This window comes from Sitophilus oryzae, unplaced genomic scaffold (genome assembly GCF_002938485.1).
Source record: "Sitophilus oryzae breed Bouriz unplaced genomic scaffold, Soryzae_2.0 scaffold_690_pilon_pilon, whole genome shotgun sequence".
NCBI lineage: Eukaryota > Metazoa > Arthropoda > Insecta > Coleoptera > Curculionidae > Sitophilus > Sitophilus oryzae.
Genome location: NW_022147296.1, coordinates 2425542 through 2440364, shown reverse-complemented (window position 1 = coordinate 2440364; position 14823 = coordinate 2425542). Strand labels below are relative to the sequence as shown.

Genomic DNA, 14823 nt, shown 5'->3' with positions numbered 1-14823 from the left:
TAGTATTTTATTTTTAAAACGAGTTTTAACATTAATATACTGCTGCCAAGTCTGGCAACGTGCATAAGGTTTTCTTTAAACGTCAAAGCCTTGTCAGTTAAACAAATGATTTTTTGGAATTTTTCGTAAAGTAGCTAATGTTTTAATTGTTAAAATAATATTTATCATAATTTAATGTAAGTATATTCATTATTTTATTGTAGTTTGGCTGTATAATGAAAGGGTGGCTGATACGTTTAGGTTATGTTTTTACTAAACGTTTATCAATACTTCCCGGAAAGAAAATCTATTACTATTTTTTCATGAAATCCTTGAAAAATTGATCCAAAAAACATCACTTCGTGTATAAATTATTACGGATATAAGTAACTTTCTTATTTTTAAGTAAATAACAGTAATCCCCGCCTAAAGTCATAAAAGAATGAGGTGTCCTTTAAATATTTGACTATATTTTATCTGCCTATCAAAATAAAGGTTTTTTTGGTTTTAGGATTCTTGGATTAACATACTACACTTAAACATGAAATTAACCGTATTAAATTTTGTTTTAATAGCGGTTGTAATAGACTTTGCACTTGCCGACGATCCCGATGTAAGTGCAATTAATTTTTATTAAACCAAACCATTTTTTCACAATTTAATTAATATTTATAGGATGGTATTACGATAGAAACAGAACCCGATAGCTCAGATTTAATATATGAAAGCCCTCAAGTCTCAGACGAATCAAAAGTGTATTTTTCCGAACATTTTGATGACCCAGCTCAGTTTGACCGGAAATGGATCAAATCTCAAGCTAAAAAAGAGGGTCTGGAAGAAGATATAGCCAAATACGATGGAATTTGGTCTGTCGAGCCTGCTATTAAAGATGCCTTAAAAGGAGACTTGGGTTTGGCTCTAAAATCTAAAGCCAAACATGCCGCGATATCGGCTCCTTTACTAAGACCTTTTGTGTTTGATAAGAAGCCTTTAATCGTTCAGTACGAGGTATTGCTTCAGGAAGGTCAAGAATGTGGAGGGGCTTACTTGAAATTGTTGAGTCAGGGGGATGAAAGCAAGAATTTAAACAATTTCCATGATAAAACTCCCTATAGCATTATGTTTGGGCCAGATAAATGTGGAAACGATCACAAGTTACACTTTATTTTCAGACACAAAAATCCGAAAAATGGATCTGTTGAGGAAAAACACTGTCAGAAACCCAAAGAAAGGTAATAAACAAAATTTTAAGTAATTTTTTATATTAAACAATTTAAACAACATTATATTATATTAAACAATATATTTAGGCTAGAAGAAACTTTCTCAGACAAGTTACCCCACTTATACACACTGATTTTGAACCCTGACAACACGTTCCAAGTAAATATTGATCGAAAATTAGTGAATTCAGGCAGTTTATTGGAAGATTTTTCGCCTCCCGTAAATCCACCAGCAGAAATTGATGACCCAGAGGACAAAAAGCCGGAAGATTGGGATGAGAGGGAAAAGATTCCAGATCCTAATGCTGTCAAGCCAGATGACTGGGATGAAGATGCTCCCGCTCAAATAGTAGATGAATCTGCGGTGATGCCTTCAGGGTAAGTGTTGTTGTTCTTTTGTTTCCAATACTTTCCAGAAATCCCAAAAAAACATTTTTTTTTTATTAAAATGTGATTAAACAAATACTTCAAACTTTCTGAGTTGCTTAAAGAGACTTTAAGAAGAACTGTTAAAATAAAACTTGACAAATAAGCTATTATTAGTGAATATATGAATAAGTTTGTAAAAATCTGAAAATTTTTGGGTCAAGGAATGTTTTTTTTTATCATAAAATATGACAAAATAATTCCAACAAGTTCCAAAATATAATAGCTGTTGATTCTACCTTTTAAAAGAACTTTGAATCATCAAAAAATATTAAATTTTAGCTATTAAACAATTTGCTCTATCAATCAATGATACACTTATGAAATCTCCGGAGTGTTAAGGCTCAGGGATCTTCAAGGGAGAATATCTTGAAATCTACTAATTCTACGTAAGAAATGTAGTAGGTAATTACCTAAGCTTCAGAATTTTTGTAGGTAATTACTTAAGCTTCATTTTTATTATTTCCTGCAACCTTCCATATTTTAATACTAAAAAACTCAAAATATCATCACCAGATGGCTAGAAAACGAGCCAACGCACTTGCCAGACCCTAAAGCCGAAAAACCAGGCGATTGGGATACTGAAATGGACGGAGAATGGGAACCGCCTCTCATAGAAAACCCCGTTTGCGCAGACGCACCTGGTTGCGGCGCTTGGGAACCCCCACTGATCAACAATCCCGCTTTCAAAGGCAAGTGGCGTTCACCGCTTATAGACAACCCTAATTACAAGGGCAAGTGGCGGCCAAGGAAGATACCCAACCCTGATTTCTTCGAGGACCAGCAACCCTTTAAAATGCAATCAGTGGTAAGTAAAGGTTTATAGTTTAAATTGACATATGATTGTTTTTTGATTGTTTTGAAGAAATATGAATAAAACAAAACTTTTAAAATCTAGTCTAATAAAATAATTAGACTTGTTTAGAAACAATATAGTGTTATAATTTAATATAATATTTAGAGTGCAGTTGGTTTTGAGCTGTGGTCAATGTCACAGGACATCCTTTTCGACAACATCATTGTTACTGAAGAAATAGCAGTGGCGGAACATTGGGCAGATGCAACTTTTGATAAGAAAAGACAAAAAATTGCTAGAGACTCGGTAAGTATTGTTATAAACTCTTTTAATTGGTTAAGAAGATACTTCGAATAACTATATATATATATATATATATATATATATATATATTGATATATATAAGATATATATATATATATATATATATATCATATATATATATATATATAAATTTATTTGGTATGATCTATATATATATATATATATATATATATATATATATATATATGTTTCCAAAATATATTTATTAAAAGAAATATATAAATCGGCAACGCTGTGTCCGTCAAGCTTAATCACGTGACTAAATTTATTTGGTATATATATATATATATATATATATATATATATATATATATATATATATATATATATATACTATTTATACATATATATATAGATAGATACTTTTACATATTTTCTTTTAATCAAAATATTTTTGGAAACAAAAATAAATTAATTATAAATATATAAACAGCATTTAAGGGACATAAAGGGCCATTTTCAACCGCTTTCCTGTTCAAAATATTCTAATAAGGTTGCGATGAGTTTTTTGCAACGGCTATTAGGCTATCTTGTACACTTCGCACTAAAAGAAGTTCTAAAAAGAACAGTGTTCGGTAAAAATTTTTAAGCTTAAAGTATCACAACACGATTTATTTAAACCTTTGAATAAGAAGACTAAGGAAGAAGCATATTAAAAATCTTAGGTCCACCGCGATGGGACTCAAATATGGCCGACTTAAATTCCGGTTTATCAGTGCCGTTCTAATTTTATTTAAAAAAATTTAAAACTATGATGTAGGGTAGACGTGGGGTAGACTCAATATTTTTTTATTTTACGTTGTGAATAAATGTTGGTAGTTATTAAAATTGTTATAAAAACATATTATTATAATATAAATAGATAAGTATTAATAATTATTTATTAACACAAACATCCGATACGCTACTGAAGCAGGTAAGTCAAATTGACGTATCTAAATTCTTTGACAAGTAGTAAATAAAAGCAAAAATGCAAGAAAAAATATGTAATTAGTTAATTAAAAGTGAATTTCATAAATGATCGGTTTACTACACGTATGTATATTATATAGTCACTTACTAGTGAAAAGTTGTTCCATTATTTCACTCGATTTTTGCCGAGATCTACCGCACGCTACACAACCAACTATTTTAGAGTTTTTTTCGATAAATCGCGATTGTTAATTTAAGTTCTGCCGACACTGTTAATTTAAGTTCTGCCACAATTTCCATCTAGATTTACTACCTTTATACAACTATCAGTAGTAGAATAAATGATAAATAACATAAAATAAGCTCCGTAATACTGACAAATCCACAAAATTTCAAATCAAATTCAAATGTGTCAAATGAATCATCAAACAGAACTGTCAAGGATCCCCACCCTAGAGTCCTTTTTCCGCTCACCATGCACGAATACATGGATAGCATTATGCTCCTTCCTTAGTCTTCTTATTTAAAGATTTAAACCAAAAACTCGTAAAACTAAAGTGTCAAAACGAATGACAATGTCAGGAAATAAATAAGTGACAACTTGACATACTTTTTACAGCAGAGCTACCACCTGAATCCCCAGCGGGAAATTTAAATTCCAGTTAGTGAGTCCGGCGCGGAATATGTCCATGGTTGGCAACAATGAATTTAACTAAAAGTTTAATTGGTATACCTTATACATATGGAGTTGTCTTTTAAAGGGGTACATATAAATCTTACCAAAAAAATACACGGTGTCCTTAAAAGATGTGTCTTATATTTAACTTATTTAATAAAACTATAAATTGTGTAGATCTATGCGTTTAATGCTGTTCATTTTAAACTTACTATTTTAGACAACCGTTTGGGGTCGACTAATGAAATCTATGAATTACAGTCCAAAAAGTTGGATAGCCTACTTTCTTTACTGTTCAATTCCTGTCATTTTCTACATTCGTTATCTTTATAAATGCGTCAAAGAGGTAACAAGTAACAATATCAACACCCCTGCACTGCTTTAAATAATTTTTAAATGCTATTAAAAATTATCCTGATTCTGTAGAATTTGTATTTTTTTGTGCAAACGTTGATTATTTTAAATAAATTAATACAAAGAAGATTGTAATATAAACAATTGTGTGTGCACTATGTGCGCATATTTGAAGTGAAACTTCTTACTTCTTACTTATCTTCTTTATTAATTTTATTCGCTTTCACAAAATTTGTATTAAAATGACCGTCTGTCCGTCTGATGACTCCATTCGGGTACCTGTATCCACGTGCCGAGTTTGGTTTCAATCGACCCATAATTAATAAAAATCCTGATGATTTCGTCCATTTAGAGGCATCGGTTCGAAACGTAGAGGGCGTCATCCTGTAGCCCGTCCCCAATTATGCCGAATTCGACCTACATTTTTCTTCAATATCAAATCCTTAGTCCCACCCTGATGAAGATGTAAACGAAACGTCGTATCCAACTTTGCAGCGTGGGACCGTGTGCACTGTCGCTCACATAGCCTACCCATCAAATTTGGTCGCGATCGGACGACATCAACTTTTGACGTTTCTTACGTCAAAACTAACTGTCACAGTGACACGTGTCGTACACGGTCAAGTTGGCCTTGATCCAATCTATCGACATACCAAATTTAATTTAAATCGGACGATTTTTTCTAAGCCATAGGCTGTACTTACCAGTTTTCCTCTGGGCTTTGGATTTTTACTACCAACAGAAGTTTCACTTCAAAAATAAACTTAAGATTACTACATCTGAAGACATAGATCATGTCTTCAGAGATGTCCAGGTTCTGCTCACTTCTTAATAATAATATTCCTAGAAACATTCTTTTTGAAAACTATTTTAAACTTTCAATGATTTGTGCTAATAAGAATGAAGCTAACATCACTTTACCATTACAGGATAGTGTAGTCCAAAAGCTAGCCAACCTAACCAACGAATATCCTATCCTGTGGGCTGTGTACATTATCGTTTTAGGTATCCCTGTAGTATTTATTTTGTACTTGTGCTGTAAGCCTTCCGCTAGTCAAACTCAGGTAATTTGCTTGGTTAATCCACGATTGAATTTATATTAAATGATATAATCGTTTCGAAAAATAAAAATAGGAACAGGCTGAACAGCAGCAAGCCGCTGAAAAGAAGAAGACTGACGAACCGACTGAAGACGACGAGGTAGCTGGTAAAAAAGAAGAGCTAGACAAGAAAATCGTGGAGGTCGACGATGAAAAAGAAGAGGAAGAGGAAGAAGACGAGGAAGACGCTGAGAAGAATTCCAATCCTGATTCGGATGAGGATAATGTTGGTGCTGATGTAAGTACTGTTTTGTCAGCGATTGTTCAGTGTTACGTCATCATTATTAGTCATATATCTTAGATCTTACAAAGTTCGTGGATTAAGCTATGCCATATGTATATTACACACGACTTTGTTTACGGGACTTTCACATGCATTTTTCTATTTATTTCTTTCTAGAACAAGATTATCGTATAAACCTGTCCTTCTCTCTGAATATGCTACTGAGCATGCGCAGAACGATATTAGACGTGAATGCTAACTTGGAGCGTTTTTTCGCTGCGTTTTTCAACAATTGCTAAAAATATAGACCAATTATTATGAAAATATTTGTCATATTATCTCAATACACTTTTTATATAAATTTTACACAAAAATTAAATCATATAAGGATAAATTCTTTTTTAAAAATGTTTTAAAATACTACTTTGAAAAATAGCTAAGATGAATGGGCAACAGATAGAACCAGTAACCAGGGAAACATTAAAATATGTTTTGACATTGAAAAGTCAAAACAATAAAACATTTTAATCATAGATAAATGCAACAAGTTTAGATTGGAAAGCCCGTAAAAATTTTAGGTCGCGAAATTATTTTGGGTCGCGACCGTTATACGCGATCTGGCGCTGTTATAGCGGTCGCTAAGAACAACAGCAAACAAAAACAGAAATAATTTTCTCTTGTCAAAGTCAGAATCTTCAAAAATCATAATAATCTTTCAAAATCTAAACCGCTCTCATTAAAGAAATTCCGAAAAGTGTTTATAGCGTCCATTTTCAAAGTGATATTGCTATCTTCTGAGTTTAATTCAAGTTTTATTTACTCCAACCGGTGATAATTGTGAAAAAGTGGCATTAAAAACTTAAAAAGCTGTGCTGTGAACTGTGAACTGCAAAACCCATCGTGGATCGTGGCATAACGTCGGTATCCAATGTTTCATAGGTATTTCACATACATGTCCTTATATAAAATAAAGTTTCTTGTATGAAACACATTGTATTTTATTTCTAAAATTAAACGAAAATAATAATAAATTTGAATAAACAATATTTGACGATATAATTCCGGAAAAAGCCGAACCGCTCCGAAATTTTCAAAAGTTTTGGGTCGCGACCGTTATAAGATAAGCGCCAAATAGTGTTTACATTGTCCTAATGGGCACTTTCCAATCTAAACTTGTTTCATTTATCTATGCATTTTAATATGCCACTTTTTGTGCTTTTTGTATACCGTTTGACCTGTGATAATAAGTAGTTGATTTGTGTGTGGATTTCCGACGATATTTTAGATTTGTGTTCTTTTTGAAAGTTTGTTAGCTAATATGTGAAGCTGTCCGCAATAGAAAAAATCTTATCCTTAAAAGAACTCCACAACTAGGGAATGCAATCCCGCAAATGCTGGATCCCGCAAATGCGGGATCCTTCTGAGATTCCGCGGGATCAAAGTTGCGGGATTTACCGTGCGGGATCCGCGGGATTAACCCATTACTACTGGGTAACCGAATCGATCTCGATCAGGGTCAAACCGTTTCGTTCCGGGCCGATGCGTCGACGGTCGGAACCCGGGGGATTCCCCTTACGGCTTGGCCATTAAAAATAAGTAAAACAAACAGGTTATTTGTTAGATTTCTTTCTGGCGTATGTGCGTAAGTGAAGAAAAGCTTTTAACTAGTACCTGTGGACAATTTCGTCAAATAAACTGCCGGACATATGTAATTATCGGGACAAGCAAAATTTTAGGGTAAATTTAAAGTTGAATAGGTATCTCTTGAACTAAAAAAGATTTTGGGATGCGGTTTGGACCAGGCCTTAGATGCATCTATTGTGATTAAGATGCTATATGGTTTTCGAAAGTATATTTAACGAATTCTTGTATACAGGGTCTTTTATAAGAGTGTGAAAATTTGGTCAAGAATGTTTTTTACTGCAAATTTACAATTTTTAAAAAATCGAAATTTTTACCAGGTACGACTAATCTGTATTGAAATTAGAAAAAAAAATTTGATAGGTTTTTTAATTTTTTGTTTTAAGGAAAATACGTTTTTTTTAAATATGCATTAGGCATATGTATGGTCCTAAATGGTACAAACAGCTTTGTACATTCTGCATATGCCAAAAAATGATTGATATAGAGTGTATCTAAAAGCAGATAACCAACACAAGTTAAAAAAAAACTTCAACATCAGAATAATATTTTTATTTATAAAATAAGTAGATAAATTATAATAAAATTTAAGTTTATTTAATATTAAATATATTTTTTGAACACCCTGTATACATCGGTCCAAATTTCTGTACAGCTACCGCATGATCGAAAAAAAACGGCGTCAGCCATGGCTATGAAATGAACATCGCTGTCATTTTATATGTAAAATTATATGGGGAATGTCATCGATCGTCATTTCCAAGCCAACTGGACGCCGATTTTTTTTCGATCATACAGTAGTTCAAGATACACGCTATATCAATATATTGTGGGCCTATGCAAAATGTACAATGCCTTTTGTACCATTTAGGACCAAATGTATGAATATTGTTTACAGTCCCGCAATTTTGCGGATTGACTGCTTTAATCCCGCGGGTTTGAGGGATTGAGATTTTGGTGCGGGATTGCATTCCCTATCCACAACACTAAAAGTATGAAAACCTCTGAAGTAAAGGAAAATTAAAACAACTTTCGTTGCACGTCATCAATGACACCATGCGTCGTCTTATATAGTTTGCTGGTGGTCGTATTATGATGTGCAACCAAAGTTATTTTAATTTCCCCAACAAGGTAACTGTTAGGTATTTAAAATCGTTTTTTAAACCGACTTTTATTCAGTGAAATATATTTTCTATTTTGACATAAAACTGACATATGCCCAAAAGAAAGACGGACGATTAGTCAATCAGTATCAAAGACAAAGATAATCAGATAATCGAATGTCGCTGACGTGTCTCCAACAAAAATGAAGCGAATTTACTTATCCACGAAGTTTATAAGTTCTAAGAAGTGACATCAGAAGCGGGATTACTCTGTATTTCAAATGTTAGATTTCCATCGATTTTAACATGATCTATAAATTGTTATAGGAGCAGGTAGCTGCATCTGGCGAGGGTACAAGGAAACGAAAAGTGAGAAAGGATTGAATTTGGTATTGTTTGTTAAACATTTTTACCGCTTAGAATCCTACCGACTTTGATAGCTTTAGTTTAGGTATTTAATATTTAATTTTTCTAAGGTCGTATGTACGAAGGACAGAATTAAAATCAAGCTACGCCAGAAATTCTGAACGCCGGCAAAACGGTTTGTTTTGACCGGCGGGCGGGTAAAATTGGTATTGCGGGAATTTTGGTATTGGCTATTTTTATAACTTCGATTCTTCCTATGTACGATTTACGTGTAGGAGAAATTTTTGTATTTTCCGAAAAATAATCATTATAATTATTGTAATTGCCCCGTTATTGTACAATTTTTAAAATAAATTCGTACTACTGGAAATCAAATAATGTATTACACTAAAAGTTTTGTTTATTGTAAATATATAAGGAATCGTTTTTTTAATGTGTGCGTTTTCACTTGAGTTGTATTGTTTTTGTTAATAATTAAATAAACACTGGTAATAAATTATATCATTTTGGTTTTTTTTTCAATATTTCAAACTTAGACGCCCACTATAGTAATACTTGGTAATACAGTAAGTACACAGTGAGTCACATTTTTTTTGTGACAAAAATACAATCACTAAAGAATACAAAACGCCCATATACGGGCTGCAGCAGAATTTGTGATATTAAACGCCATTTTTTTGGGTGTAACGAATGAGTTATCAGCACCAATTTTAGCGATTTTTAATAGTTTGTATGTAATGAACTTTGTATAAACTTTATTACAATGGTGATTAGTTGTTCAACTTTTAAGTGTAAAAGCCGCAGCAAAAGTAAATAAACAGTCCACTTCACCTTTTTAGCGTTTTCTTATTGAATTCGATAATTATTTTTCTGATATTATATATGTACTTGATATGTGCTATACGTCGATACCAGTTTTGTACCTTTTGTTAACATTTTAGTACGTTTTTTCGTAATAAATTAGTATGATACCAACGCTTACACCATAGGCGTAGTCAAAACATTTATAAAAATATAAATATCTCTTCAACTCACAGCTAAGTTAAGAAAAATATGTGCCACGGCACTGTTTGGAGATATGGTAACAATTTGGTCTTGGGTGTTATTAGTCATTGCAAAAATAGATATTTAGCTTTAATAGTCTATTAAAGCTAAATATCTATTTTTGCAATAGATTACCGAAATATGGCGCCACATCAGTGAGCGAGGCTTAGTTGAATACCTTTCCAAAAAAAACATTATTAAAAAAATAAATGTTAAATATAAAAAATATACTGTATTTCATAGACCATTAAAATTACAAAACATCTAAAGCTGTAACTTTATGTGCTATACCACAAATATTTTTCCCAACAGCTATGTACAAATAACCCCCATCTGCGAAATCATTACCCCAAGAATTTCGAACAATATAATAAGGAATATCACCATTTAAATCGTATCCAACAATTTGGACACTGTGATTTAAATCTTCAAAATTATCGTTACAATGAAACTTAATAATTCCACCTACATAGTGTTGCCAAGTTAGTGCATTTACTGCTACAGCCAATGGCCCTTTGTAGGCAAGATGGGCCAACATCTTATCTTCATTATTAACAAGACTACAAAAAAATGTAGAGTTAAATAAAAATGTTTTTAATGTTTAAATACAAATCTGAATCTTTTAGGTGTTTACCTTGAACAGGAATATGTTGTTACTTGTATGCCACCAGAAGTTTTTGTATTTAAACAAGTTTGATTGGCACCAGTGTAAGGATATTTCGACTCTGCTATAACTGAAATATTGTTGTACACCAACCAGTGACTTAAATAACATATATCACCTCCTAAGCAGCCGAAATTTTCAGTTGAACAGTCTACTGATTGCTGTACACTGAGATCAAATAATTTCTGATATTTTAAAGCCATCATGGATTCAACCGTTTGGATTATAGAGAACGCCCAACACGCACCGCAATTTTTTTGATTCTTCACTTTTGTAACAATACCTTTTTCTCTCCAATCGATTTTTCGTGGAATTCTTTTCCAGTACGATCTTTTTTTAAACGATCTCGGTGACTTGGATTTGTGGTTCTTATTTGTTGAATATATCAACTCTTTTGGAAGTAAATCTGAGAACTTTGTAAGACCGTACACTGCTGTAGAATTAAATTGATTCTTGTTTAATACATCTATTGCTTCCAAAGACATCTAAAATTTAAAATTATATTCAAATTAATATAAATAAAAACGTTAAAATGTACCTTAAAAGCTTTCATTCGTAATTTAAAAGTCTCTTCATCGATATAGGATTTGTTAAATTCGCGAATATATTTTAAAAATAATTCCAAATCATTATCATTTTCAATTTTAATTGGCACCATGAAGAACAATAGAAGAAAATAGACCCCATATTCAAGCACTTGCCAATATGACACCATATTAATAATATAATGTAAGAAATCATTTTAAAAACAAGTTGAATTAGATAAATTATTGGTAAACATAATTTTTCTTCAGATAAGTAGATACAGGGTGGTCCAGTTTTCTGAAAGCCCCTTAAAATGGGTTCCCTATATTTTTTTCTAGTTTTCGCATTTAAAAAAATATTTTTGTAGATATACAGGTCGGTTGAAGAATATTGTTGCATTCAATATGTAATTTTTAAACAGGAGATTGTATATTTTTGCTCAGTGTCTACAATAAAATTACCATTCCAAAAATACTATAAAATATACCGAGTGACATTTTTAATGTAATCATTTTTGGACTATTAATTCATAAAATTGTAAATTATTGATGTCTTAATTATAATCGGGAGCACCCTGTTTATATCTTGTTTAGATTCACCCTGTATATACCAGACAATTTAGCCCATATAGACTTATTTGGTATAATTAGTTTTAAAAAAGCTCTATCAAAAAACAAGTGCGATTTTACAATTTAAAAAAAGCTCCTAAGCCTAAGTGTGTAGAAAATGTAATACAAAAATGGTAGTATCAGTATACATTATAACATTAACAATATTAACATTTGTAATATGTTTGGTTTTTATGAAGTTTTTGTCCATTTTTTAAGGCAAATGAACTGTGTGTAAAAAAATATACAATGTTTAAATCACCCTGTGGACCTACAAAATTATATATTTTTCGTAATTTTTTATACTGGGTCACCCTGTAAAAACAGAAATTTCTTCTTTTTTTAATTTATAGCCATGTGTTATCTGTGTTATAGCCCAAAGCAAAGAGTAGATAAGACAAGAGACGACAGTTCGCGCGGTACCTTTCATGTTTGAGTGGTGGGGAGAGTGACCTCGTCTCGCTTGTCCCTTTAAATTTTCGTAATTTTTTTGCGGGAAATTTAAAATAGACTATTATTAAAACTTGCCTGTATAGCTTATAAATAGTTACTGTATGGGTAAAGAAATAAATAGAAACGAAAAAAAATGAGTTTTCTAAATATTATATAAAATAAATTATAATTAGAAACATATTTGTCGGGGGAATAAAGATAATAAAAGCAATATTTTGTATATCGTTTGTAAACAAGATAAAAAGTGACCAAGTCGATTTGTAAGAAATGTTTTATTTACGTGTATTTTTTTTACATATGGACTTGAACAAGTGTAAAATCACAATGTGGAGTTTATGTACAAAAAAATAGAGTTACTCAATTTTTTTTGTAAAAATATATTACAAGCTTCTAACCATGTCTTCGATCTTAGTTTAATAACTTCTTTAAGTCTTCTTTCTTAGTTTAATAATATAATTATACATATAGTATATTTATATAAAAATACTTTTCAGGATCCTTTGGAAAAGAGTGAAATATTATGTTTGTCGAAGAATAAGACCTATTTTTGCAGTCTTTATAAGCACACACATTGCCACCATCTCGTCTTTTCCTGCTACTCGTGTCCTGTTCAGTATTCATATTTAACAATATTTACAAATTAGTACGCAACAAAAACGATACTAAAATTAAACCTTAAAAACTCTCAAAACGATAAGATATCGAAAAACTCTGAAAACACACTTTAAAAAGGCAAAAATGCAAGAAAACAACTAATCAGATTTGTTTATATTTAAGCCTGATTAGCACAGCTGATTAGCGTCCTAAAATCATAGGTTAGATCATAAAATAATAAATACAAGAAGAAGTGTCAAGTCAATGTTAAATTATGGAAACAGCGTGGCTGCCTGGGTAACTAATTTTCAGATATGGCGGCTGGGACATTTGACATGACTATATAGACATGACAATTTCAATTTTATGAAATTTATTTCCGTTTCCGGTTTTTAATGGCGGGCTGTTCAGGAGGTTTAAATGAGGGTTAATATACTTTTTACTCTTTCTAGTAGTAAATAATACAACAAAATTACTCAAAAATATTTATTTGGAATTTAGAACAATGTAAATATGCAAATCAACACAATTAAAGAGCTATAAACCAATAAACTACTGTATCAATATTAAATATTTAAATAATATCAGAGATGCTGTGTTAAAGCGAATTAGTAAAGTAACAGTGCATTGACTTACAGAAACTTGAAGATAAATAAATGTTTTCACAGCTTCACGGATAAATAACTGGAAGCAGGAAAAAGGCAACCGGAACCCACACAAAACCTGGAATCAAAAAAAATATGTAAAAAATATAAATATAGGTACCTACATAAGACTTTTGTGAATTAAATCAAACAGGACTTGAATGAAAATAAAATGAATAAAAAATATGATACATATACATCTAATACCTCATTTGTATTTTAAAAATAATCTACATACATAGATTTATAGCATTATTGCTATGAAAATACATAATAGGTACCTATGTGATATGTAATTACGCATTTCTGTTCATCTTGTAGAAATTTAACGTAGGCTAATAATAGTTCAATAATCATAATTTACCTTGTATAACTTGCTTTCAATTGCTCAAAATCACCGATCAGTCTTTAAAGTAGAGATACGGAAAAATCCTTGAAAGAATATCCCAAGATCCTTGGGTTTAAAGCTAAAAAAATATAAAAACAGTTAATATATTACCTATTTTTACCTATAATATGGCCCATACCTGCTACACGCCGAAACGTCGATTTCATCATTTTCTTCATGTAATTAATATCATATATACTTTATTAAAGTGTTAACAAGGAACTTTATATCAAAAAACATCTTTGTACTTATAAATTTCAGCCGAAATATCAGAAACAAACTTCCAATCAAATCTAAACGGCAAAAATTAAAATGGCGCCCGACCTTGCCAGAGGCCTCGGGAGCTGACGCTGACACACAGAAAAAGACAAAAGAACAGGACGCCGACGTGCATAAAAATGTTCCGTAGCAGAAATTGACAGAAATCATATAGAAATATTCAGATTTTTGTCTAGGACAGTCTAGAAGGCCATGCTTTCTGCCTGGGTAGAACCGCGCCACAACTGTTTCCAATTTTCCGGTTTACTGGGTTAGATTTTAGATTAGATAAAATACGCCGTTGTCAGATTTTGAGATTTTATCTGTTTATCTTTGAAATCGATCAACTTATTAGTCATTCTGTTTCTTTGATATTATCAGTACATTGCGAAAAAAGAACCTAAACCAACCTAAACTAAAAATTTACATTTCCGTATTAATATACGTTACTTATATCCTTCTTATATTATTAATTTATTTTCAGAAAATCTTGTTTATTTTTCAAAGAAATATACTTGGCAA

The 14823-nt window shown here is 31.5% G+C and overlaps 2 protein-coding genes across 4 annotated transcripts; one reads left to right on the top strand and one right to left on the bottom strand.

The window, feature by feature from the left end:
* Positions 1-43: 43 nt before the first annotated feature.
* LOC115888245 (calnexin-like) lies at positions 44-9556 on the top strand. Of its 2 annotated transcripts, none has more exons than XM_030907907.1 (9): positions 44-176; positions 491-592; positions 655-1211; positions 1290-1580; positions 2145-2436; positions 2590-2730; positions 5620-5754; positions 5825-6028; positions 9085-9556. In XM_030907907.1, exons 2-9 carry the CDS (start codon positions 521-523, stop codon positions 9139-9141), a joined length of 1749 nt encoding a protein of 582 aa, XP_030763767.1. In that variant the 5' UTR covers positions 44-176; positions 491-520; the 3' UTR covers positions 9142-9556. The 2 variants fall into 2 exon arrangements, with proteins under 2 accessions (XP_030763767.1, XP_030763768.1); XM_030907908.1 differs by lacking the exon at positions 44-176 and adding an exon at positions 284-426.
* An 828-nt stretch (positions 9557-10384) lies between these two features.
* Positions 10385-11716, bottom strand: LOC115888262 (cathepsin O-like). Of its 2 annotated transcripts, XM_030907930.1 has the most exons (4): positions 11370-11716; positions 10950-11316; positions 10802-10901; positions 10385-10727 (listed from the first exon to the last, which is right to left on the bottom strand). In XM_030907930.1, the coding sequence occupies exons 1-4, from the start codon at positions 11544-11546 to the stop codon at positions 10421-10423; spliced, it is 951 nt and encodes a 316-aa protein (XP_030763790.1). In that variant the 5' UTR covers positions 11547-11716; the 3' UTR covers positions 10385-10420. The 2 variants fall into 2 exon arrangements, with proteins under 2 accessions (XP_030763790.1, XP_030763789.1); XM_030907929.1 differs by having other exon boundaries at positions 10802-11316.
* Between the last annotated feature and the right edge of the window lie 3107 nt (positions 11717-14823).

What these genes read in the sequence shown, in the direction of transcription:
- LOC115888262 (XM_030907929.1), bottom strand. Translation starts at nt 11,546, where the DNA reads ATGGTGTCATATTGGCAAGTGCTTGAATATGGGGTCTATTTTCTTCTA. An exon ending in TACGAATGAAAGCTTTTAAG is followed by an intron (nt 11,317 to 11,369) that starts GTACATTTTAAC and finishes TTTAAATTTTAG; the next exon opens with ATGTCTTTGGAAGCAATAGA. An exon ending in ACAACATATTCCTGTTCAAG is followed by an intron (nt 10,728 to 10,801) that starts GTAAACACCTAA and finishes ATTTTTTTGTAG; the next exon opens with TCTTGTTAATAATGAAGATA.
- LOC115888245 (XM_030907907.1), top strand. Translation starts at nt 521, where the DNA reads ATGAAATTAACCGTATTAAATTTTGTTTTAATAGCGGTTGTAATAGAC. An exon ending in TCTGCGGTGATGCCTTCAGG is followed by an intron (nt 1,581 to 2,144) that starts GTAAGTGTTGTT and finishes TATCATCACCAG; the next exon opens with ATGGCTAGAAAACGAGCCAA. An exon ending in AAAAAATTGCTAGAGACTCG is followed by an intron (nt 2,731 to 5,619) that starts GTAAGTATTGTT and finishes TTACCATTACAG; the next exon opens with GATAGTGTAGTCCAAAAGCT.